At 48.6% G+C, this 24,444-nt stretch overlaps 2 protein-coding genes across 6 annotated transcripts in view; one reads left to right on the forward strand and one right to left on the reverse strand.

Moving 5' to 3' along the window:
* GUK1 (guanylate kinase 1) overlaps positions 1–15,562 on the reverse strand; it is a 48,232-nt gene extending 32,670 nt beyond the window's left edge. For all 3 annotated transcript variants that reach the window (XR_013344978.1, XM_077808459.1, XM_077808461.1), the window contains exon 1: positions 15,441–15,562. Coding sequence is in view for 2 of the 3 variants with exons in the window: in XM_077808459.1 (XP_077664585.1) it covers positions 15,441–15,477 (37 nt within the window). In the remaining variant the exon portion in view is untranslated. The remainder of the gene's footprint in view (positions 1–15,440) is intronic.
* Positions 15,563–15,678: 116 nt separating this feature from the next.
* Positions 15,679–24,100, forward strand: MRPL55 (mitochondrial ribosomal protein L55). 3 transcript variants are annotated; one of them, XM_077808463.1, is made up of 5 exons: positions 15,679–15,773; positions 18,595–18,688; positions 18,894–19,090; positions 21,814–22,015; positions 23,823–24,100. In XM_077808463.1, exons 3-5 carry the CDS (start codon positions 19,065–19,067, stop codon positions 23,970–23,972), a joined length of 378 nt encoding a protein of 125 aa, XP_077664589.1. In that variant the 5' UTR covers positions 15,679–15,773; positions 18,595–18,688; positions 18,894–19,064; the 3' UTR covers positions 23,973–24,100. The 3 variants fall into 3 exon arrangements, with proteins under 3 accessions (XP_077664589.1, XP_077664591.1, XP_077664590.1); XM_077808464.1 differs by lacking the exon at positions 15,679–15,773 and adding an exon at positions 16,012–16,128; XM_077808465.1 differs by lacking the exon at positions 18,595–18,688 and having other exon boundaries at positions 15,766–15,849.
* The last annotated feature ends 344 nt before the right edge of the window (positions 24,101–24,444 follow it).

The raw sequence follows: 24,444 nt of genomic DNA on the forward strand, positions 1-24,444 counted from the left end.
TTATCACTACAAAGGGTTTTCTCTCCCCCCACCCCATTCTCCTGCTGGTAATAGCTTATGTAAAGTGATCACTTTACATAAGCTATTACCAGCAGGAGAGTGGGGTGGGGGGAGAGAAAACCCTTTGTAGTGATAAACATCCATTTTTTCATGATTTGTGTGTATAAAAACAAACATCTTCTGTATTTTCCACAGTAAGCATCCGATGAAGTGAGCTGTAGCTCACGAAAGCTTATGCTCAAATAAATTGGTTAGTCTCTAAGTTGCCACAAGTACTCCTTTTCTTTTTGCGAATACAGACTAACACGGCTGTTACTCTGAAACCTGTCATTATTCTAGAACAGGACACCCTTCCCATATAGCAATGTGGGAAGGGCAGGCTGGTTGAGAAACCCTGCACAGTAAGCTTGTGTTTTGTTTTCAATATAAATTATTTTCCTGTACCTCTAATCCAAGTGGTTTTAACATCAATAGGCCTCAGGATAGCCTGCTGGCAACAAGCCGAAAGGAAACAAAGGCTTCCGCTGTCTATCTATATGGAAATAATTTAGTAGAAAGGCTTTGCAAAGCTCAACAGAAGAAGAAGTTATCTGAATCCCTATCATCACATACTTTTTAATTGGATCACCTCATATCCAGCCACACAAAATTTAAATTAGGAAATAAAGAGAGGCTATTTGCCCCATGTTACCATATGGTGTGATTCACAAAGGATACAGACACATAAATAGCTACAAATGGAGGGTGGCCTGCATTCCTAACTGTACTCCCTGCTGGGCTCTGCAATTAGATATTTTCTGCTTCAATGGTTTCTATGCTGGGCTTAAGTAAATCAATAGGGGGGGAAATTCCTTCCTCTCAACACAAAAGACAAGATAAAAGCTTGATTAAATGTCCAATTGCAACTTTAAAATTCCACATCACAGTAATATTACTTGGCACTAATATTAGATATTTCATCTTCAAAGATACTTATAAACAAATGCTCATTAATCCTCAGAACACCTATGTGCAGCAGGCATTATTATTTCCCTTTCACAGATGTGGAAAGCTGTGACAAAGGTTGACTGACTTGCCCAAGGTTACAGAGGAAATCATCGAGGAATTATAATTCCAGTTCACAGTTCAGGTCTGTAGTCATTACATACAAAACCTGCAGGGGTTCAACTAAAATCAGTTCTGAAATCAATTTATTTCAACCAGTGAAAACCATTCTGTGGACACAATTTTATAAATTCATAGATTATAAAGCAAGATGGGACCATTGTGATCAAGTCTGGCTTCCCGTATAATACAGGGCATACATCAAAGAACCATAGAAATGTAGGGTTCAGAAGGGACCTCGAGTGGTCACAAAGTCCAGCCCCCTGTGCTGTGATAGGACCAAGTAAGCCTAGGCCATCCCTGAGAGGCATTTGTCCAACTTCTTTTTAAAAGCTTCCAGTGATGGGGACTCCATGACCTCCCTTGGAAACCTATTCCAGATCTCAGGAAAAACTTTCTAACTGTAACAGTAGCTAATATCCAACCTACTTCTTCTCCCTTGCTGCAGATTAAGCCCATTGCTTCTTTTCCTACCTTCAGTGGGCATGGAGAACAACTGATTATCATTCTCTTTATAACAACCCTTACCATGTTGGAAGACTGTTATCAGGTCCCCCCTCAGTCTTCTTTTCTCAAGAACACACATCCGGTTTTCTCTCTGAACGTACACCCAGTTTTTTAATCTTTCCTCACAGATCAAGCTTTTTCAATGTTTTATTTTTGTTGCTCTATGCTGGATACTCTCCAGTTTGTCCACATCCTTGCTAAATTGTGGTGCCCAGAGTTGGACACAGCACTCCAGCTGGGGCCTCACCAGTACTGAGAAGAGCAGGATAATTACCTCCTGTGTCTTACATACCACTCTCCTGTTAATATGCCACAGAATCATATAAGCCTCTTTTGTAGCTGCTTTACACTGACGACACAGATTCAAAGTTGTGGTCCACTATAATCCCCGGATCCTTTTCAGCTGTACTACCACCTAGACTTTTATCCCCCATTTTGTAGCTGTGCATTTGATTTGTCCTTCCTAAGCAAAGGTACTGTGCATGTGTCTATTGAATTTCATCTTGTTGATTTCAGACCAATTCTCCAATTTCTCAAGGTCACTCTGAATGTTACACCTGTCCTCCTAAGTGTCTGCAACCCCTCCCAGCTTAGTGTCTTCTGAAAATTTTATAAACATACTCTCCCCTCCATTATCCAAGTTTTTAATGAAAATATTGAATAGTACTGCATCCATGACTGACCCCTGCGGGACCCCACTAAATACACCCTCCCAATTTGACATTGATACCAAATACCCTCCTAATGTCATTGATACAAAATGACAGTGATACCCTACCAAACCACTGATAACTACTCTTTGAGTACAGTCTTTCAACTAGTTGTGCACTCACCTTATAGTAATTTCATATAAACCACATTTTCCTAGTTTGCTTATGAGAATGTCATGAAGAACTGTGAAAAGCCTTACTAAAACCAAGGTATATCACATCATCAGCTTCCACCCCCCATTAGGTCAGTAATCCTATCAAAGAAAGAAATTAAAATTGGTTTGGCATGATTTGTTCTTGTCAGCATGGATCTGTCTATTCCTTATAACCCTATTATCCTCCAGGTGCTTACAAATTGATTGTTTAATAATTTGCTCCAGTATCTTTCCATATATTGAAGTTAGTCTGACTAGTCTATAATTCCCCAGGTCTTTTTTGTTCCCCTTTTTAAAGACAGGTATTATGTTTGCCCTGAATTATTTCCTGTTTGAAATAGAGCACCTATCTTGGAAAAACATCCAATCTTGATTTAAAAATTTCCAGCAATGGAGACTCCAGCATAACCATTAGTAAATTGTTCCAATGGTTAATTATCTTGTCAAAAATGTACACCTTATTTCTAGTCTGAATTTATCTAGCTTCAACTTCCAGCCATTGGATTGTGTTAGACCTCTTTGGCTAGACTGAAGATCCCTCAATTACCTACTTGGGGAACAAATTTGATACTTATAAACTGTTATAAATCACCCCCTTAATCTACTCTTTGTTAAACTAAAGGGATTGTACTCCTGGAACCTACCCCTATAAGGCATGTTTTCTAATACTTTATTAATTCTTATGGTTCTTCTTTGAATGCTCTCCAATTTGTGAACATCCTTCTTGACGTGTGGAAACCAGAACAGTACACAGTATTCCAGCAGTTGTCACACCAGTGCCAGATACAAAGGTAATATATCCTTTCTACTCCTACTTGATACTCCTCTGTTTATGCATCCAAGGATCTCATTAGCCCTGTTGGCCACAGCATCGCACTAAGAACTCATGTTTTACTGATTATCCAACACAGAATCATAGAACCGTAAGGTTAGAAGGGACTGCAAGGGTCATTATTCTAACCCCCGCCCCACACCAAGATGCAGGATTTGTTGCATCTAACCACCCAGGACATGGCAATCCAGACTCCTTTTGAAACCTTTCAGTGAAGAGCTTCCACAAGCTCCCTACGCAGTCTGCTCCATTAGCATGACCCCCCAAGTCCTCTTCATAGTTACTGCTTCGCAGAATAGAGTCCCCCATCCTGTATGGTCAACATTCTTTGTTCCTAGATGTATATATTTAGCCATATTACAATGCATATTGTTTGCTTGCACCCAGTTTACAAAGAGGTCCAGATTGTCCTGTAGCAGTGATCTATCCTCTTCATTGTTTACCATTCCCCTGATTTTTGTATCATCTACAAACTTCATCAGTAATGCTTGTGTTTTCTTCCAGGTCATTGATAAAAATGCTAAATAGCATAGTGCAGAGGTTCTCAAACTTTTTTTCGTGGACCACTTGACAATTGCTGAGGGTTGTGGCGGACCACTTAACGATCTTTCCAAAGGTTGTTTGTATCGCTAGCTAACTATTGTAAAGCACTTTGGATAAAAGTGCTATATATAAAAAAACCCCGAAATAATAAATGTGTTTTTGTTCTACAAATAAAAGCACACAACTCATATTTTAGTCTCTCCCCTGAGCTGAGCTGAGCTGGGCTGGGCTGGGCTGGGCAGGGCAAAGGGGGTGTCTCTTCCTCTCTTCCCCTCCATCGCAGCCTCCGAGCTGGGCTTGGAAGAAAGGGGTTCTCTCCCTGGCAGCCGCAGCGCTGAAGCTGGAGAAAGTCGCCTCTTTCTCTGGCCACTACAGCCCTGCACCCCCACCTACCCCACTGCCCCCTCCCACCTACCCCCTATCCTCCCCAAAGTCACCACCTCACTTTACATGTGTATCTTCTCCAGGGTCCAAGCACCTAATTAGTGGAGCCACGCCTGCGCGGCTCCACTAATTAGGTGGGCAGCCCTTCATTCTCTCATGTGCAGCCGCCCAGGTGCTCACCTTAGAAGGAACTATCCGCGGACCACATGAATGGAGCTCGCGGACCACAGTTGGAGAACCTCTGGCATAGGGCCAATAATTTATACCTGCAGGACCGCACTAGAAACACACCTGGTTAATGAGGATTCCCCAATTACAATTACATTTTGAGACCCATCAGCCAGCCAGTTTTTCATCTGTTTAATGCATGCCAAGTTGATTTTGTATACTTCTCCTTGAACTAAACTGCAGCATGGTACCAAGTCAAATGTCTTACAGAAGTCAAAGGTAATAGTATTTATGTAATATACTTAATCAACAAACTAGTAATCTCTTTTAAAAAAGATATTAAGTTAGTCTGACAGGATCTATTGTCCATAAACCCATGATGATTGGCATTAATTATACTACCCTCCTTTAATTCTTTATCAATCAAGTCCTGTATCAGCCATTCCACTATCTTGCCGACGATTGATGTCAGTCTGATAAGTCTATAATTACCTGGATCGTCCTGTTTACTGTTTAAATACTGACACATTCACTTTCTTCTAGTGCTCTAGAATTACCCAGTGTTCTGAGATTTATTGAGAATCAACATTAACAGTGCAGAGAGCTCCATGGCCAGTTCTTTTAAAACTCCTGGATTTAAGTTACCTGAACCTGCTGATTTTAAAGCATCTAGTTTAGTAGCTGCTGTTTAACTTCCTTAAACCAGTTATTTAAACCGGTTCACAAATGGTTTCTCTCTTACTTACTGAATATAATTCACTAGTAAACCAATTTAAGCATTATGGAACACTGTTTCATAAGGGCACGCTCCTGAATTTTGTCAGTTCAGGGGAGAAGGAGATGGAAAATCATCTCCACTGACAGCAGGGAAATGGGTTTGTGGAATACATTACGAGAAAAGGCATTAGAGGCAAAGAGCACTAACAAGTGCAAGAGAAATCTACACTGGATGCTGAGGATTAACAAGGAGGGAGGGAGAGAGAGACTAGGATGGGAAGGGCCAGGATTTGATGTGCCATATAAATACCATAAGTCCCCTGTGCATATGCAGGGAACTCAGTGCTATTTACAAAACACTGTATATTGGGACCCTTTTATAACCAAGGCTTTGTCTCTGCTAGAAAAATAGGTCTGTCTACGGTCACTAAGAGAGGGGGTGCGAAAAATCAATACCCTGGAGTGAAGCAGTTAAAGCAACCTAACCCCTGGCGTAGATAGCACTCAAGTCGATGGGAGAATTCTCCTGTTGACCTTGCTACCACCTCTCAGAAAGGAGGAGTACCTATGCCCATGGGAGAATCCCTCCCATCAGGGTAGTGTCTTCAGCTGCAGTGTTTTAAGCACAGACAAGCCCAGAGTTAAGTAATGGCAGAGGGAGAGAAAAACAAAGAGGTACGGATAGGGAGAAAAGGCCAGTCTTCCACAGAGTGTTGAAAAAAAACGGAAAAGTACTAGAAACCTGTTCCAGGCATCCATAAAGTAATGACACAAGAGCCCCAAGGGGCAGAAGAGTTGCAGCAACTAGACACCGAGGGTATGTCTACACTGCAGTAAGACACACGCAGCTGGCCCACATCAGCTGACTCAGGCTCGTAGGGCTCGGGCTGCGGGGCTATAAAATTGTAGACATTTGGGCTCAAGCTCCGGCAGGCTCCAGCCAGAGCCCGAACATCTACTTTGCAATTTTATAGCCTTGCAGCCCAAGTCAGAATCCACTTACATGGGCTCAGGCCTTATTGCAGTGTAGACATACCCAGAAGGACTTTCAGAGCAGGTTGGCATGGCAACAATGCAATCCAATATACAGCTCCCCACTCCTCGCCCCACAAAAATGAAAGGAGGGACAGTCAAAACTCCACCGAGATAATCCCAACCCATTTAATGAGTCTCTCCCTTCACGGGATTGAATGTTTAACATACTCTCTACCATCCCATCGCTAAACCAATCAATCCTGCACAAAACCACAGTTGAGGAGGGGGAAAAAGTCATCTTCCTCTGCAATAATTCAAAATCCCTTCAAAATTAGAAGATCATTTACTCTCTAGACCTCCTGCCAACGAAGCCAGTTCCTAAATGGGTCAAAACCAAAGGGGTGAGCTCTAAAAAAACCCTCAATATAAGCAGCCTACTTTCTCCAATAGAAATAAACTGGAACAATATTACTCAGCCACTCACCCCCCAGTCCCACAACAATACAACCTTCCTCCCCTCAATGTCACAGACAGAGTCAGGACATCTGTTTCATCCCTATATTAAGTCCCCGACATTTTTTGCAATTTATTCAAACAGAGAAACACATGAAGAGTTTAACATGACACAGGGTTTAATGTTTGCTGCAAAAGGATAAAAAGGTTTACAACCCCACTAGGAAATACATTGGTTTCCTCTAAAGCACAAGTCAGTGCCAAGGGACTCATCTTTAAAGCATGCGTTGGTGGCAGATACATTGGGTTATATTAAAATGTCTTATCTGCAGGGGCAGCTCTAGCAATTTTACCGCCCCAAGGAGCTGCCGCCGAATTGCCGCCGTGGGACACGGGCTGCCGCCGCATTCTAATTGCCGCCCCAAGCACCTGCTTGGAAAGCTGGCGCCTGGAGCCGGCCCTGCTTATCTGGTAAACTATTACGCAAGTCACAAACTCTGTTCTTGAATGCAGAGATCATTAACTCAGTGGGGGCCCCAGGTGCACATTACAGTTCAGTCTCATGGGTTGTACTGGTTAAGGATGTGCTGGGTCCAAGAAAATTTCCTCACATGAATGGCAAGAATGTGAAGGAAAGTTTCTTCAGTGGCCCAAGACGTTTAAGTGGTTTCATTTCTATTCTGAACATGAATGCAACACAAAAACTATAAGCTAGTTCTGTATAACCCTGTAAAAAGGAATTCTCACTCAGAGGGGACACAGAGCTTGCCGGGCCAGGGATTTTGGGCTCCTTATGCTGCAACCGATGACCCTGCTAACAACATACAGGACTTGGTGCAAAGCCAAGTCCCTGACCTCCTGGAGTCATTAAAAGAATCCAGGGCAGTTTTTGTAAGTGCAAGACTGTGATCCTACCATCATGATTCCAGATGGGCATTTCCATTTTGCCTCTCCCTACAGTTTTAATTAGACATGCTGCTGCTTTTCACTCCCTGAGCTGTATTATTGGGTGTTTTTTCTACGTACAGCTAAACAGAGACCAAATTTCCCTTCTAGGGGAGACTGCATTTTGAGGTTTCAGAGTAACAGCCGTGTTAGTCTGTATTCGCAAAAAGAAAAGGAGTACTTGTGGCACCTTAGAGACTAACCAATTTATTTGAGCATGAGCTTTCGTGAGCTACAGCTCACTTCATCAGATGAAAGCTCATGCTCAAATAAATTGGTTAGTCTCTAAGGTGCCACAAGTACTCCTTTTCTTTTTGCATTTTGAGGGTTGGAGCATAGGGGATTCTCCTTCACTTCAACACTATTGCTCAGGTGTCAAAAGTGCATCAGCACAGTAGGAAATTGCCATACCAAGTAGAGGGCTGTGGTGGCGACTAGCCCCACACTGAGTTTGGCATCACGCACGCCCAGCATGCAAAGGGCTTTGGGGCAGAAACTGTCAGAGATATTTAAAATGTCATAGCCTGTACTATGACAAATGTGAGAGATAGTTCTCCCTGCAGCCAGAGGATGGGATAGGAAAGGAGAGGCAGGGAGAGGGGGAGCCTGTGGAAAAGGGGCAGGGGGCTGAGAGGAGCTGGAGTGCATGTGGAAAGGGAGCTCAAGCAGGAAGCTCGGGGAGAAGCACGGAGGATGGGGCTGTACTGTTGGAGGAAAATACGGGGGACTGTGGGAGTGAGGGTGCAGGGGTCAGGAAGCTAGGGGCAAATGCTGGGGAGAGGGAGGCGGGGGGGGGGGGGCTGTGGGAGGGGAACCTGTGCAGGAGAGGGAGTATTACAGATGGATCTGTATTGGGGGATGGGAGGGACAGCTAGGGCCAGAAGGAGGCTGTGGGAAGGGGAGCTGTGGGGGGGGGGGGGGGAGCACTGGGAATGGGCTATTGGGAGACGAGAGGTACAGGGCTGGGGGGAGCGTTGGGATTGGGCTGTATTTGGGGAGGCAAACAGGGGCTCAGGGAAGGGATCTGGGAATGGGGCTGTATTGTGGGAGGGGAAGTATTGGGGCTGAGGGGAGCCCTGGGGAGAGGCCTATATTGAGGGAGGAGAGTTATGGGATTTTATTGATTTTGTTCCGGGTGTCCTGGCTTGTTCCACCATCCTGGCTGATGGTGCTGTGCAAGTATGTGAATGTTTCTACACTGGTGAGAACATAATCCTCTATCCACACTGGTAATGGCGAGGTAAGATCTGCGATCTGTCTTATTACAAATGATTTTCAGTCCAATTTGCTGGCTGAGTGCATTGAGTTGAGTTGTTTTTTCTTGCATATGGCGCTGGGTATGTGATAGGAGACCGGCATCATCTGCAAAGTCCAGATCTTCAAGGGATGAGAAGAGTGTCCATTTAATGCCTCTTGGCAGGTCTTCTGTTGTACGCCTCATTACCAAGTCAATGGCAATGTTGAAGAGGATTGCAGACATGACACACGCCGACATACTCCTGTTTTGACTTCAAAACTGAGCTCACTGTGATCAACACTGCATATAAAGTTGAAATAGAAGCTTCTGATGACATTGATTATGCGGAAAGGAATTCTATATGCCTGCAGAATACGCCATAGGCTGGTTCTGTGAATGCTATCAAAAGCCTTCTCAAAGTCTATGAAATTTATGTAGAGTTGCCATTGCCATTCTAAGCACTGTTCTATTATGATCTGGTCTGTGCATCCATGCCCTTTCCGAAAACCAGCTTGCTCTTTTTTGAGAACACTATCAACTGCCTCTGATATACGCTGAACTATGATCTTACACAATACTTTTATGTGTGCCAAGCAAAGTGTGATACCATGCCAGTTATTACAATCACAGAGTTCCTTTCTTTGGTATCTTCACTATAACCCCATTGGTCCACTTCTCTGGCACTTTTCCCCTTTCCCAGATTGATGTAAATAGAGGGGCCAGGATAGATGCTGCTACTTTAGGATTTACCTTGAACAATTCTGCATTCAAGTTATCCTTGCCACGAGCTTTCCTGTTTTATAAGGATTTGATGGCTTGAATGATCTCTTCCTTAGTGGGGTGTCTGTGTTGATATCAAGATCTTATTCTGCCTCCTGGATGTTTGCTTCCTCTTTAGATGGCTTCAGCAATTCTTTGAAATGCTATGTCCAGCGCATTTCTTGTTCTTTTTCGGTTGTTAGTAGGTGTCCTTGTTTGTTCCTGATAAGAGTGCTTGTTGGTGTCTGCTGTTTACCACTGATAAGCTGCATCATTTTATAGATGGTTTCTTGTTCACCATGAGCAGCTGCATCCTCTGCTTGTGTTGCCAGATTATCAATATAATGCTGTTTGTCCACTCTCGCAAGGCATTTGACCTCCCAGTGTGCCTTGCTATATGGCTCATGGTATTTGTCCTTTAGCTTCTGGGATTTTGTGTCTAAAAACTTTTTTCTTCAAGGCTCGTCTGGTTTCCATGGCGTTCCATGTGCTGGGTGTGATTCACTTCTTCCTTTTCTTCTGCCTGTAGCCTAGACAGGCTTCACAGCTCTGTTCATACATTGCTGTTCCTTTGTCCCACTTCTTGTTGATCTCATCTGCACTCCCCTCCTCTTCGTCAAGGTCTGCAAGTGCTTGGAACCTGTTCTTTAACTGCAGAACCAAGGCTTTCTGTATTTCAAGGGACTTTAGCTTCTCAATATCATAACATCTATGTCCCTTGTTTGGTGGACTCACAGTTCTCAGTTTTAGCTTCATGGAGGCTGTCACAAGGTGGTTGTCGCTGCCAACAGCTGCACCCCTTCTCACTTTCACATCTGCCAGTGAGCGTTGTCATTTGCCATTGATCATGATATGGTCAATTTTCAGAGTAACAGCCGTGTTAGTCTGTATTCGCAAAAAGAAAAGGAGTACTTGTGGCACCTTAGAGACTAACCAATTTATTTGAGCATAAGCTTTCGTGAGCTACAGCTCACTTCATCGGATGCATACTGCGGAAAGTACAGACGATCTTTTTATACACACAAACCATGAAAAAATGGGTGTTTACCACTACAAAAGGTTCTCTCTCCCCCCACACCACTCTCCTGCTGGTAAACACAAGATCAAAACCGCACAGACACACCCCTAGAACCCCGACCAGGGATATTCTGTCTACTACCCAAGATCCATAAACCTGGAAATCCTGGGGGCCCCATCATCTCAGGCATTGGCACCCTGACAGCAGGATTGTCTGGCTATGTAGACTCCCTCCTCAGGCCCTACACTACCAGCACTCCCAGCTATCTTCGAGACACCACTGACTTCCTGAGGAAACTACAATCCATCAGTGATCTTCCTGATAACACCATCCTGGCCACTATGGATGTAGAAGCCCTCTACACCAACATTCCACACAAAGATGGACTACAAGCCGTCAAGAACACTATCCCCGATAATATAACGGCCAACCTGGTGGCTGAACTTTATGACTTTGTCCTTACCCATAACTATTTTACATTTGGGGACAACGTATACCTTCAAATCAGCGGCACTGCTATGGGTACCCGCATGGCTCCACAGTATGCCAACATTTTTATGGCTGACTTAGAACAACGCTTCCTCAGCTCTCGTCCCCTAACACCCCTACTCTACTTGCGCTACATTGATGACATCTTCATCATCTGGACCCATGGAAAAGAAGCCCTTGAGGAATTCCACCATGATTTCAACAATTTCCCTCCCACCATCAACCTCAGCCTGGTCCAGTCCACATAAGAGATCCACTTCCTGGACACTACAGTACTAATAAACGATGGTCACAAACACCACCCTATACTGGAAACCTACTGACCGCTATTCCTACCTACATGCCTCCAGCTTTTACCCTGACCACACCACACGTTCCATTGTCTACAGCCAAGCTCTGCGATACAACCGCATTTGCTCCAACCCCTCAGACAGAGACAAACACCTACAAGATCTCTATCAAGCATTCTTACAACTACAGTACCCATCTGCGGAAGTGAAGAAACAGTTTGATAGAGCTAGAAGAATTCCCAGAAGTCACCTACTACAGGACAGGCCTAACAAAGAAAATAACAGAACGCCACTAGCCGTCACCTTCAGCCCCCAACTAAAACCCCTCCAACGCATTATTAAGGATCTACAACCTATCCTGAAGGATGACGCAACACTCTCACAAATCTTGGGAGACAGGCCAGTCTTTGCCTACAGACAGCCCCCCAACCTGAAGCAAATACTCACCAGCAATCGCACATCACACAACAGAACCACTAACCCAGGAACCTATCCTTGCAACAAAGCCCGTTGCCAACTGCGCCCACATATCTATTCAGGGGACACCATCACAGGGCCTAATAACATCAGCCACACTATCAGAGGCTCGTTCACCTGCACATCTACCAACGTGATATATGCCATCATGTGCCAGCAATGCCCCTCTGCCATGTACATTGGTCAAACTGGACAGTCTCTATGTAAAAGAATAAATGGACACAAATCAGATGTCAAGAATTATAACATTCATAAACCAGTCGGAGAACACTTCAATCTCTCTGGTCACGTGATTACAGACATGAAAGTTGCGATATTACAACAAAAAAACTTCAAAACCAGACTCCAGCGAGAGACTGTTGAATTGGAATTCATTTGCAAATTGGACACAATTAACTTAGGCTTGAATAGAGACTGGGAGTGGCTAAGTCATTATGCAAGGTAACCTATTTCCCCTTGTTTTTTCCTACCCCCCCCCCCCTCAGATGTTCTTGTTAAACCCTAGATTTGCGCTGGAAATGGCCCAACTTGATTATCATACACACTGTAAGGAGAGTGATCACTTTAGATAAGCTATTACCAGCAGGAGAGTGGGGCAGGGGGAGAGAAAACCTTTTGTAGTGGTAAACACCCATTTTTTCATGGTTTGTGTGTATAAAAAATATCTTCTGTGCTTCCCACAGTATGCATCCGATGAAGTGAGCTGTAGTTCACGAAAGCTTATGCTCAAATAAATTGGTTAGTCTCTAAGGTGCCACAAGTACTCCTTTTCTTTTTGCGATATGGTCAATCTGATTCTTATCTCTGCCATTTGGAGACCACCACATCAGTTTGTGACTTTCACCATGTTCAAATAGGGCTCCACCGATGACTAGGTTGTTCATATTACAGAAATCAATAAGCCTTTCTCCATTTGCATTCATGGTGCCACACCCATGTCTTCCCATTGCTCTGTCATCGTTTGTGCTGTCCTTACCCACATTGGCATTCAGGTCTCCCATGATGATAATTAGGTTATGGCGTGGTACTCTCTCTAACTCCACCTCTAGTGTAAGGTAGAATTTGTCCTTTACTTCTTCGTCACTGTCATTTGTCAGAGCATAGCACTGAATCAGAGAGATATTATTATGTTTCCTTTCAGTCTGGCTCTCATAAGTCTGCTGCTGATGGATTTCCATTCAAGCAGGGAATGCTTCACTCCCTTCTTCAAAAGGATGGCAACACTCTCATGGTGTTGTCCATCATCCCATCCAGAAAACAGCAAAGTTTCTCACAAGGCTGTTAATCTTTCTGAGCCCGACCATCTGCTCTCACTGACACCCAGGATGTGTAAGCTGTAGCGTCTCATCTCTGCTGTGACCTGAGCTAGCTTCCCTGTTTCATACATTGTCTGCACATTCCAAAAAACAAGTTTGTTTTTTGTCTTGGTGTTGAGCACTTCAGTCTTCATGCCAGTGGCTTCCTTTCAGCTTTCACCACCGGCAGTCATACAGGTCATTCACTCCTGAAGGCCGTCACACACTGTAATGGTCGATTTCTCTGGTGCTGTTTCCGAAACATATTTTGTTTTTTATGGGGACAGGGTTGTTAGCCCTTTGCCTAATCCCCAACCTGGAGGACCAGGGTGTTGTTTTATTTTTTTGGTCCAGCCCTCCCCCACAGACCAATTCGGCATGGTTGAACCTACCAGGAGCAAAAAGCCCCCACCGACACAGACTCTGGGGATCATTAGAGCACACAAGCTGTCACACCACAACAAGGCACAGACACCAGAGGTCAGTAGAACAAACCAGGACATCCAGAACAAAATCAATAAAGCCAGGAACACCTTCTGGAGCTAAATAGGAACATGAGGAGGAGGAAGTGGTGGTGGTGGTATGGGGGCTGTGGGAAGGGGAGCTGGGGGGAAGCACTAGGGATGGGACTGTTTTGCGGGATGCACATAGGGGCTGGGCTGTACTGGGGAGGGGAGCATGAGGGATGGGGCTGTATTGCAGGGGCTGGGGGAAGGGAGCTGGGGCTGTAGGGAAGGAGGAAGGCGGGGGAAGGGAGCTGTGGGGGAGCTGGGGCTGTAGAGGGGGGAGGAAGGTGGGGGTTGGGGAAGGTAGCTGGGGAGAGGACAGCGGGGGCGGGGGGGCTGGGGCTGTAGAGGAGGAGGAAGGCGGGGGCTGGGGGAAGGGAGCTGGGGGGAGGAAGGCGGGGGCGGGGGGCTGGGGCTGTAGAGGAGGAGGAAGGCGGGGGCTGGGGGAAGGGAGCTGGGGGGAGGAAGGCGGGGGCTGGGGCTGTCAGGGAGGAAGGCGGGGGCTGGGGGAAGGGAGCTGGGGGGAGGAAGGCGGGGGCTGGGGCTGTCAGGGAGGAAGGCGGGGGCTGGGGGAAGGGAGCTGGGGGGAGGAAGGCGGGGGCTGGGGCTGTCAGGGAGGAAGGCGGGGGCTGGGGGAAGGGAGCTGGGGGGAGGAAGTCGGGGGCTGGGGCTGTCAGGGAGGAAGGCGGGGGCTGGGGGAAGGGAGCTGGGGGGAGGAAGGCGGGGCAGGGGGGCTGGGGCTGTAGAGGGGGAGGAAGGCGGGGCAGGAGGGCTGGGGTTGTAGAGGGGGGAGGAAGGTGGGGGTTGGGGGAAGGGAGCTAGGGGGAGGAAGGCGGGGGCTGGGGCTGTAGAGGGGGGAGAAAGGCAGGGGCTGGGGGAAGGGAGCTGGGGGGAGGAAGGCGGGGGCTGGAGCTGTAGAGGGGGGAAGAAGGTGGGGGTTGGGGAAGGGAGCTGGGGGGAGGAAGGCGGGGGCTGGGGCTGTAGAGGGGGGAGGAAGGCGGGGGCTGGGGGAAGGGAGCTGGGGGGAGGAAGGCGGGGGCTGGGGCTGTAGAGGGGGGAGGAAGGCGGGGGTTGGGGGAAGGGAGCTGGGGGGAGGAAGGCGGGGCGGGAGGGCTGGGGCTGTAGAGGGGGGAGGAAGGCGGGGGCTGGGGAAGGGAGCTGGGGGGAGGAAGGCGGGCGCTGGGGCTGCAGAGGGGGGAGGAAGGCGGGGGCTGGGGCTGCAGAGGGGGGAGGAAGGCGAGGGCTGGAGCTGTAGAGGGGGGAGGAAGGTGGGGGTTGGGGAAGGGAGCTGGGGGGAGGAAGGCGGGGGCGGGGGGGCTGGGGGAAGGGAGCTGGGGGGAGGAAGGCGGGGCGGGAGGGCTGGGGCTGTAGAGGGGGGAGGAAGGCGGGGGTTGGGGGAAGGGAGCTGGGGGGAGGAAGGCGGGGGCTGTAGAGGAGGAGGAAGGCGGGGGCGGGGGGAAGGGAGCTGGGGGGAGGAAGGCGGGGGCGGGGGGCTGGGGCTGTAGAGGAGGAGGAAGGCGGGGGTTGGGGAAGGGAGCTGGGGGGAGGAAGGCGGGGGCTGGGGCTGTAGAGGGGGGAGGAAGGCGGGGGCTGGGGGAAGGGAGCTGGGGGGAGGAAGGCGGGGGCGGGGGGCTGGGGCTGTAGAGGAGGGAGGAAGGCGGGGGTTGGGGAAGGGAGCTGGGGGGAGGAAGGCGGGGGCTGGGGCTGTAGAGGAGGAGGAAGGTGGGGGTTGGGGAAGGGAGCTGGGGGAGGAAGGCGGGGGCGGGGGGGCTGGGGCTGTAGAGGAGGAGGAAGGCGGGGGTTGGGGGGGAGGTAGGCGGGGGCTGCATGGGGGGCGCTGGGAAGGAGGAACCGGGGCCCTCTCCCCTGAACTCACCCGCCGCTGCCACGGCGCACAGGCGGCGCCAACTCATGGGAGAAGCCGGGTCCGGGCAGGGGAGTCTGCTGCTAGGGGGAAACCCCCGCGAACCCTCTGCACGCGTCACCGCGCGCGCGACCCCGCCCCTCTCTCTCTCTCTCTCTCTCTCCCCCCCCCCCACGTGGGCGGGCTGGCGGCGCGCTCCGCGTCTCTGGAGACGGCGCGTTGCTTCATGGGCGGGTCGGCGCCGCGTGCTGACGGCGGCGGCGGGCGGGTCGGGGAAGGGCACGCGTGCGCGCGGCGGTTGTTGGGGTGGGAGGCCTCGCGCAGGAGACTTCTCCGAGCCCGGGCGTGAGTCACGTGAGGGGGCGCGAGCCTCGCCGAGGGCCGCGTGCGGGGAGGGCGCCGCCCGAGGGGCCGGGCCGCGGTGCGGAGCGGGGCGCCGGCGGCAGCGAGCGCGGCTGGGGGCGGGCCCGGCCGAGGGAAGGGGCCGCTCGTGTGCCCGCGGGGGGCGCTGCCAGGCCGGCCAGGGAACGGTGGCGGGAAGCGGGCCTCGGGGCCAAGCCCTTAGGCAGGGGGCAGCCGTGAGGGCGGGGGCGTGACGGCGCGGGGCTGGGGCGCGGGCGTCTCCTGGCTGGGGCGCGGGACCTCGCCCCCCCAGACCGCAGGCCTCGTCCCTGGGGTTCCCGGGCAGCCTCACAATGGGGTAAGGGTTGTGCCCCCCCGCGCCGGGATACCGCCGCCCCGCTGCGGCCCCTGCACCTGCTGCCTCAGCTCCCCCCCCACCACCCTTGCGCCCAGGACCTCAGCGCCCCCACCCCCCCCCGTGGCGGGGGGCCCTGGGGCGCGGGGGAGGTGGGGAGCAGGCTGGGGTCACGTGGCCCTGGGGGGAGGGGGGGAGCAGGCCGGGGGGCACGGGGCCCTGGGGGGGGGGGAGCGAGCAGGTTGGGGGCCACGGGGGGGCTGAGGTGCCCCCTGACCTGCTACTTCAGCCCCCTCTGTGCCCCCAGGCCTGTTCCCCCCACCCCCTGCACCCCAGGGCCATGTGCCCCCTAACTTGCTACCTCAGCCCTCTCTGTGCCCTCTGACTTGTTTTTCCCCCACTCTCCCCTGCTATCTTGCATCCTGTGCCCCAGGGCCCTGTGCCTTCTGACCTGCTACCTTAGCCCCCTCTCTGCTCCACAGCCTGTCTCCTCACCCCACTACCCTGCTACATCACCCCCAGGGCCCTATGCCCCCTGCACCTGCTACCTCAGCTTGTCCCCCTCTTGCACCCAGTACCTCAGCCTCCTCTGTGCTCCACAGCCATTCCCCCCCTCCCCTGCCACATCACCCCCTGCCCCCCAGGGCCCTATGCCCCCTGTACCTGCTACCTCAGCCCCCTTCTGCATGCAGCTATCTCAGCCCACCCTGTGCTCCATGGCCCGCCCCCTGCACCTGCTGCCTTAGCTCTCTCTATGCCCCATAATCCTGCTACTTCTCTGACCCTGGCCCTATTGCCTCCATGTTCCCTGGGTGACCCACCTCCTACATCCCCTCTCCTGCCATGCCCCCTGGGGCACCTGTTATCCTCATAGCCCTCCCCCACATCCCTGTTACCCTGCTCTGGCTGCCCCTATAACTGCCTGTCACCCTGCTCTTGTCACTGCCTATTGCCCTGCTACACCATATGTGCCCAACACCCTGCCTGTCACCCTGCCCATCACTCTGTCCCTGCTTCTCCCTACTTCTTTTTTTCTCAGACCTTGAGGTTTTATTTTCCTGGGTTCCCACTGTTGGGATGCTTTAGGATCATAGGAGTTCTAGCTATAACACCTCAATCAATTAATCTGTCCTTGCAAGTGCAAGAGGGGAGACCCCAGCACAGGATGTATCAGATCTTAATCGGATAGGTGTTTGTACAGCACCCTATTGAGATGGGGGCTTGATCCTGTCTGAAACATTCAGGTGTTGCCACAACACAAATAACACATAGTAATGTGTTTAGCATGTGTGAGTCCTACGTGCAGAGCAGGGGCAGGGGAGGCAGACGCAGGCTATAACTCCGTTACATGGGAGCATTAGGGAGCTTTTAGAGTCAGACAAGTGAAAAGTGATTGCAGTCTTAAGTTGTTGCATGTGAGCCTAATCATGACCCTGCTACACAGACTAGTCATGGAAGGTTATAGGAAGGAGGCTCCTACGCAGAGATCCCAGCTTGCAATGTGGCCAGGTTTTGGTTAATTTGTGTCTAAAATTCACACAGCACCCTCGATATTGTAACCAGAGATGGCACAGAATGGCTAAAGGATTTTATATGTGGAAAATACTGGGCCAAATTCATTCCTGGTGTCGCCCCATTAAAGAGTTCAACCAGGTTTGAATTTGGCCCACTGTAGTAAAGGGGGGAAATAACCTCTTCCTATTCAAGGGTAGATATGAATGTGTGAGGTGTTCGGGCCACACTGCAGCCTACCCTATGCATTCAGGGGTGCAGCCAGCTGTATGAAATGTGTGCTGGCTATACTGCTCCCCTCCTGTGATTATACCCGTAATCCCACATGACAGACCTGGTGTATAACAGGATCATCAGGAACCCTGCAGGTGCAGTTAGACTGAAATATGGAGCAGAGTGTTAACCCTTGGGATACTGAAGGGAACAGTACATGTTTTGGGTACCTCTCCTTTTCCCGTCACCAGACACATGATATCCCTCCACCATCAAAGATCCCTCCCTGCCAAAGCAATTTCCTCCTGCCATTCATTCTCTCCTCTCAGCTGCCAGTATTGTGTTGCCACACAGAGCTCTGAGCTCTGTACTCATCCTTGGCATATGGGAGTTGTTGGGAACCACCATCAGAGGAGGAGAGCAGGATCAGAAGAGGAGAGGGAGGTTTGGGGGATCAGAGAGGCAGAGCCAGATGGGTTTGCTCCATTGCAGAGTCCCAGTGTGACTCATCTGTCAGCCGTCAGAAAACAGTTCCTTCTCCTTTGGCAAAGCAACTCCAGTGGCTTCTAGACATTAGCCAGTTTCCAGATGACATGTGTATGGGAATTACCTTATTTTCCTAAGACTTAATAATAAAATCTGATGAAGAATTAAGTGAACTTGCTAGTGACTATGAGAAATGTTGCTGCAGAAAATTAAATGTCATACATTGGATATCTTCCTTCTGTTTCTGCTTTAATGCAGGTTGCACCATTTCTACCTGGAACGATCAAAGAACGCAAAGCACAGATTGGCCTGATTTGAGCCGCCATATGCTATAATTTTGCAGAGAAAGAAGGTGAAATCATCAGTTCTCAGAATCCTCCTTTACACTAATTTGTCATTTTAAAGCACTTTCCAAAATGCTAATTAGCTACCTCAGAATTTCAAGGTTTTTTTTTTTTTTTTTAAAAAAATGGGCAATTTCAGAAGAGATTTGATTAAAGTCACAAGAAAAGGCTGCTTTGCTTGATCCATCTCTTTTTGGTCCATTTGGTCATTAGGTTACCTACAAAGAGAAGAACGTGTATGGTGCAGAGCTGTGGTGTAAGATTGGATCATTTACCTTGAGGAACTTTATGGAATAGTTTCATGCAGCAATTAAATCCAGTATTCCAGGCACAGCCCTCGTTGAACTGGTTCCTTGGACTTCTGTGGTTTTACCTAAGAGCAGGATGTCAGCAGTAAGCAGGACTCTGGGGTAAGCTTTACATTCAAATACTGTGACTTGGCTAAAGGGCTGGCTGATGTTGGTCCTGGTGTTAATTTTGATTGAATAAATGGGCTATCTCTTCAGTAGGTACTCAGTACCTCAAAAGATCAGACCCTTTATGACCAAGAATAAAGTTTGTCGTTATTCTCGTTAAGACAGGATCTGATCCTCCAGCCCTTATTGCCCAGATTGCCCCAGTGAAATCAGGCGTTGACACCCTGTACCCCATGTTCACCATTTGTTATATTTTGTACAAAGTATGCCTTGTGAGGTATCATTTGAAAACTCATAATCTGCTGAATATTATTATCCGGTTGACATGTTACTCCTGGGGGAATTCTGCGCCATTGTGCAATGCCGAATTTTGCAGAAATTAATGGGTTTTGCACATAATTTCCTTACCCCAAAGAAATGGATTGCAGTGCTGCTGGCCGCAACTAGAGGCCACTGGACCTGGCAGAGCCCAGTTTGCACATAGAAGACATGGGGCGGGGAAGGGAGAGAGAGTAGAGGGTTCCGAGCAACTGTAATTTCCTGTATGCCTTGAGGGAAGGAGACAGTAGCGCTCAGAAAACTCCACACAAGCCTGGCTGGGAACCAGCAACAGGCTGTTTCTCTTTCTGGAACCCTGGGTGGTAAGGGGACAGATGGCTGGGCTCTGGGAAGGAGGGAGATGGGGTGTGGGCTGGGGGGACCCTCATGGCTGGGCTCGGGTGGGAGAGGGGGTTTGGGTGTATTGTATTTTCACTCTCTGCATCTGATGAAGTGGGTTTTAGCCCACGAAAGCTTATGCCCAAATAAATTTGTTAGTCGCCAAGGTGCCACAAGGACTCCTCATTGTTTTTGAGAATCTTAGGTCAACAAGCCTAGTGCCTAGTCTTCACTCCAACAATGGGTAATGAATATCTATCTATGAGCTTATACTGGCCAGGAGGGTCCTGAACAGTATAAGATGCACATTTTTGGGGAGCAAGGTTGGGGCTGAAGGGTATGCATGGTGTCCTCCTGTATGTAATTCATGGATGGCTGGGTATAGCATTCATGTATTCAGCTGGGGGTGACTTTGCATGCTGGTGGCTGAGAGTGAGGAGAGCCTACAGGGGCTGCTGTTCATCAGCAAAACGGTATAAAAGGCATGCCAGGCTGGAGAACTAAGGGAACACAGCAGTCCAGATTGCACTCTGGAGAATGTCACAGTGGTATTGTTCACTTGAGTTAAGAGTTCCATGACCAGGACCAGTGAAACCAAATCTATTGTGCCCCTCATGCTCCTCTTCTCTCTAAACGAAAAAGTCCTGATCTTTACACTTCCTTTTAATGAGGAAGATTTTCCATGGCTCTAACCATTTTCCTTGCCTGTCTGTACTCTCCTATTTTTGCTGTTTACACTATTCCACTTTGCTTTTCTGTGAAGATTGGTGATCCAAGGCCCTGTGAATTCTAGTCACATGATATAAATTAGCCTAGTGCAATCTGTCCTGGAGGCCGATCATCAACAAATGACTTATTTATTTGAAGAAAGAAAAACGGTTCGTTAAAATGCCAGGCTGTACTACAGGACCAAGGATTTGCAGATGAGATCTGTCTGATTGTGGGATATGAAAGAGGGGCTTGGCCTGTTCATCTGTGCACAGAACTTGAGTTCTAATCCTGGCCTGGAGTTCTAATCCTCCCAAGCCACTTAAATACTGTGTGGTTCAATTTCCTTGATTGTTGTTTTCTCCATTAAGCATTTGCTTTCCTTTGAAAAATGCCTTAGGTCCTGTGTACAATTGTTGTATAAGCAAAAATATCGTTGTTGTTAATATAATTACTTAATATTTGTAAACCACTTTGAAGGTAAATGTTATGTAAATGCTCATCATCGTTAATATTACCAGGGTTGTGGTGGAAGCTTCTTTGCTTGGGACATTTAAAAGTAGCCTGGCTGGAGGACTATAAATCTCTTCCGTCTCTAGTCCATGTTCTGTGACATGGTGTCATGTATAAGGCCCTACCAGTTTCACAGCTATGAAAAACATGTCAAGGAACAAGAAATAAGCCCTTCCCTGTGAAATCTGATCTTCCCATGCTGCTGGGAGCTCCTAGCTGCTAGTCCGGGCTGAGCTGGGGAAGGACAGGACTCGTCCTTCCCCTGCATGGCCGCTCTTGGTGGGGAGAACAGACCTACCTCCAGTGGCAGCGCAGAAGTGAGGGTTGTACAGAGCCAAGCTTAAGGCTTCTGCCCCTCAGGGTGCCTGGCTGTGGGGCTTCTGCCCCCGGAGTGCCCATGCGTTTATCCGCCACTGGCTGGGGCTAGCAGCTAGGAGCCCCCGGCAGGGCACTCCCAGCAGCACAGGGAGATCAGATTCACCTCCAACTCCGGGAGCCTCTTCCCCCTGCTGTAGGAAGCTCCAGGGCTGCTGCCCAGCTGTGAAGGCATCACAGAAGTGAGGGTGGCAATCCCCTGACACCCTCCCCTCCCCCCGATCATCTTTTGGGTAGGGACCCCCCTAGTTACAAGGCCCTGAAATTTCAGATCTAAACAGCTGAAATAGTGAAATTGACCAATTTTAAACCTTCTGGCCGTGCAATTGACCAAAATGGACTCTGAATTTGGTTGGGCCCTAGTCATGTATGTTGGTCTACTGAACTTGACTATCTTTTCCTCTGCATCCCTGTGGAATGGAGGGGAAGAATAACTAACCCTGCCCTGTTTTAATTCCTCTTAGTTTGTTGCGTCAGGATGCCATGCACAGGTTACTCCCCATTGCTTGCCATCTGCATACATCCCTCAGCCAATATAACTCCAACAGGACGTCCATTGCCCGCATTCAGAGGCAGACGTACGGCAGGTCCTACCCCGTGCTCTTGGTCAGGCCTGATGGATCTGCTATTCACATCCGCTATAAGGAGCCAAGGCGGATCATTACAGTAAGAAATTGAGCAAAATCTAATTTTTAATAGAACTGCTGGGATGGAGGTTGTATTGAGTATTGCCCAAGTAGGTGCGTAACGAGAGGGGTGGAGTTACAATTTCCTCTGACGCATCCTGTATCGGTCACTGATGAGTACATAGGATTTGCCATATTGGATCAGACCATTGTGGTCAGGGTATTAGGCTGGATGGACCACTTTGATGCTGTAGAGAAAGGTGATAAACCTCCAAATGCATTTGTCCGGGGGCAGAGTTGTCTCCTTATCCTGAAACATGAGGTTCAATTAAGTTCCTCCAAGGAGGCAGAGCCACCAGTATTTTTAATGGTCATCTATTTAACAGGACATAAGGCTAGATGGATCATTAGATACTGTTGGGGTGGCTGTTCCAGTGTTCCTACATCATAGACACTTTGTGAAGCTGTAGAAGTAGTACTAATTAGTAATCGCATTGGATTTTTGGAAAGTTGTGTTCAGCTCTATCCCAGTTTCTTCCTAGTTTGCTTCCCCAGACGCTTCCACCCTCAGATGGCCCAGTTACATTCATTAATCCCTGCTCATTGAGGGCAGAGTGCATCTCCCTTTAGAGCCTATTAACATTGCTCCAGGTGTTGGCCTGAATGATGAAGTGGGCTCCCTTCCCCGCCTTCCCTTCAGATGGATTATAGAAGATGGAGGGGGCTAATCTTCAGAATTTTTTAATTTCCCCTCACCCCTTTATAAGAATATGGGGCTGAAATCCCCCCTACCCTAGAAATGTAATGGATGTCCTGTCTGGGTGCAGTGTGTGGTTATAGTTCAGAAGCCACCTCATGCTCCAGGCATTTCTCAGGCAACCCCTGACTCCCTCCTTCCTGCTGATCTCAGCCTCCTCTGGCCAAAGACAGGTCTTTGAGATACAGGCCTTTTGGGGGGGAATGTGGTGATTCCAGGAACCAAACCCCTTTACCCCTTGGAAAGTCACTTGAATACAAGAGCAGGTGGGTCAGAGTCTGGATGGCTATGGGGATTAATAATGGGATAAAATGCCTTTCACCTTGAGATCACCAGCATAAAACCAGTCCCGTAACTGAAAGTCATTGCCATCTGATGGATCTTACGTACGAGTTTAGTGGGTCTTGGGTCAGCTCCCAGTGGGTAGGTGTCCACAGCACAAAACCCACCACCACAAATGGTTCTTATTGGCCTAGTACTGAATGAGTCAAATTGAATGATGGTTGCATGCCTAGACATGGTCCATTCAAGTTGGGGTTGATGCACCATGGCTGGTGGGGTGAGAGGAAGCCAGTGCTATATCTCTAGTGTGGATAAGCACAGGGACTACATTCCACAGAGCTGTTTTCCCAACACTTTTCTCCAGTAATAAATCCACTTAAAAATGCAATCTTCCTAATTGAAAAGAAACCCAATCCCTCCTCCACTTACTATTTTTTTCAGCTTATTTTGCACAGTACTAATAACTGCAACCTCTACATGCCACATTACTTTTGCCATTGCCCAGTCAACCCCTGTTTGGAAGGTTAGATGTTTGTGTTCTGCTGACCTTTCGCTACTACATCATACATCCTCAGGATAACAGATGAATGCAGAATAACTTCTGCATCTGCCCCCAAACCAGTGAAACCCCAGCAGTCAGTAAGAGAATCGTGATCAATAAAATGATTCCTATTTGATTAACCTCTATTGGGATTTTTATTTTGTGGCAAACTCCTCTGCACAACAATATCCCATCTCTCTCCTTTTGAACAGTGAGGCATTTGAATAAAATGCCTTTGTCTGATTATTAATTTTTGTTGCCCTCCAGATGCCTGTAGACATCAACACTCTTTCTGAGGCCGAAAGAAGAGCGAGGTTACGGAAACGCGATCCCAGAAGGCTTAAGAGCAAACAGGAGGAAGTGTTGGATGATGAGTTTAATTTGGACGATTACAGAAAATTTTGGAAGAAGAAATGAGTTTGTTCTGAGGATCTGTGGAAGTGTAAAGGGAAGATTTGGCAACCTGGGCCTGCAGAGAAGGAGATTGTAACTTACTGTTATAACGAGAAAGTTCATAGCTGAGTAAAGATTCTTTCTCTTCTGTGCATCTGTTTCTTTTATATGTATCAGAGTAACAGCCATGTTAGTCTGTATTCGCAAAAAGAAAAGGAGTACTTGTGGCACCTTAGAGACTAACCACTTTATTTGAGCATAAGCTTTCATGAGCTACAGCTCACTTCATCGGATGCATATTGTGGAAAGTATAGAAGATCTTTTTATACACACAGCATGAAAAAATGGGTGTTTACCACTACAAAACATTTTCTCTCCCCCCACCCCACTCTCCTGCTGGTAATAGCTTATCTAAGGTGATCGCTCTCCTTACAATGTGTATGATAATCAAGTTGGGCCATTCCAGCACAAATCCAGGTTTTCTCCCCCCCCCCAC

The sequence above is a fragment of the Eretmochelys imbricata genome, chromosome 2 (assembly GCF_965152235.1).
Source record: "Eretmochelys imbricata isolate rEreImb1 chromosome 2, rEreImb1.hap1, whole genome shotgun sequence".
NCBI lineage: Eukaryota > Metazoa > Chordata > Testudines > Cheloniidae > Eretmochelys > Eretmochelys imbricata.